Source organism: Acyrthosiphon pisum, chromosome X (genome assembly GCF_005508785.2).
Source record: "Acyrthosiphon pisum isolate AL4f chromosome X, pea_aphid_22Mar2018_4r6ur, whole genome shotgun sequence".
NCBI classification, from domain to species: Eukaryota; Metazoa; Arthropoda; class Insecta; order Hemiptera; family Aphididae; genus Acyrthosiphon; species Acyrthosiphon pisum.
The window spans coordinates 5,421,438-5,423,275 of NC_042493.1; the positions used below are offsets into that span (position 1 = coordinate 5,421,438).

At 30.7% G+C, this 1,838-nt stretch overlaps 1 protein-coding gene across 1 annotated transcript; it reads left to right on the top strand.

The window, feature by feature from the left end:
- The first annotated feature begins 588 nt into the window (after nt 1–588).
- Nucleotides 589–1,350, top strand: LOC115033265 (ATP-dependent DNA helicase PIF1-like). The gene has a single exon (XM_029485542.1). The coding sequence runs from the start codon at nt 664–666 to the stop codon at nt 1,048–1,050; it is 387 nt and encodes a 128-aa protein (XP_029341402.1). The 5' UTR covers nt 589–663; the 3' UTR covers nt 1,051–1,350.
- The last annotated feature ends 488 nt before the right edge of the window (nt 1,351–1,838 follow it).

Below are 1,838 nucleotides of genomic sequence, written 5' to 3' on the forward strand. Positions count from 1 at the left end.
ATAAACAGAGTAGAATAAAGTTATAATAATATTATTATTATGCTGGTTGTAACCACCAAAATTCAGATTAATAACAAGAATAAGGCGTAACACCAAAAAGCGTAAGCGATAACCAATAATGTTAGACGTAAGCACCAAAAAAGTATATAAATTAACATTGCAGGTAAAAAAAATAACAATTCTTATTTATTATGTTACCAACTTATTTAGAATATAATTATCTAAAAAAATTGTTCAGGTGAAAATTCAATAATATAAAAATCTCGTGTCACAATGTTTGTCCGGAATGAACTTTACTCCGAAACTAATGGACCGATCATGATGAAATTTTGTGTGTAATTTGGTCCAACTTAAAAGATAGGATAGTTTTCATAGTGAGAGGAGCAACCCAGTTAGGTGCTAAAACGGGAATTTTGAGATTTCAAATTTTTAAATTGTGAGATATAAACTATTTTTTTTTTAAATGGTTGCCATGAGTGACTTCGTATAAAATGATTCATTCTATAAATTTCAATACAGAATTATAGTGAACATTTAAGTCGTTACCGCGGGAACAAACAAACTATAAACAGATATAATCTTCGGCGCCTTTGGAGTTGGATATTTTTTTTTATTAAAAACGCCTAAGTATACATTTTATTATTCACATTTGTTTTTAGTAAAATGCCACCAAAAAAGTCTAACCTCAACAATGCGTATAGCAATGAGGCACGACGCAAACGTGTTGTAAGACATCATGAATCGGCTGAAGAAATTGTTGCAGGAAACGCAGCTCAAAGAATCAGGGCAGCACAGAGTCGTGCACAAGAATCAGAATCTCCTATACCAATTAAAAGACTTCAATTTCCTATTCGTTTGGCATTCGCAATGACCATAAACAAGGCTCAAGGACAAACAATGTACATTTGTGGCTTGGACTTGGAAAATCCATGTTTTTCCCATGGGCAACTATATGTTGCATGCTCACGCGTGGGGGAGCCATCAAGTCTATTTATATTAGCAAAAGACAGGTTAACTAAAAATATTGTGCACCAATTAGTCCTTAGTTAAATTTAAATTATTAAAAATAGTTTAAAATGTACATAATTTATAAAATTATATTTGTTTATGATATCAATAAAGCAATTTGTAATTTACTCATTCATTGTAGACTATGTTCTATCCTTAATCCTGTGGGTTATTATTAGTGACATTATATGAATATTAATTTGACATACCCAATAGTTTACTATACGCTATGATCTCCGAAACCACTAATAAACTACAAAAAAAAAAAAAAATTTCTAATACATAATAACAATAATACACGGCCTACGAAAATGCAAAAAACCAACTAATACGCGGACAACGCCGTGTCGGGACAGCTAATTAAATATATATAAAAATCACTTGTTTGTCCGGGATAAGCTCCGAAACTACTGGACCGATCTTGATGAAATTTTTACACTGATTGTAATTTGGTCCAACTAAAAAGATAGGCTAATTTAAAAAGGGAGAGGACCGAACCCCGGGAGGTGCTCAAACGGGAATTTTGAGATTTCCTGGACATTTTTATTTATAAATGGTTGCCATGGGTTTTTAAGCTATTATAATAATAATAATAAAAAAAAATAAAAACTATTTGCTTTACTTTTTAAATATACAACCACGTGACACGAGATTTTTATTTATATAAGAAGATATCTTACTATACAAATGTGAAATGAACATTTTTGTACAGACTAAACTCTGGAACTACTTATCAGATCTTCTTGATTTTATTTTTAAACGAAAATGTATTTCACGGAGAAGGTTTATATGAAAGACAAATTTTATGAAAATCCACCGGTGTATAATAT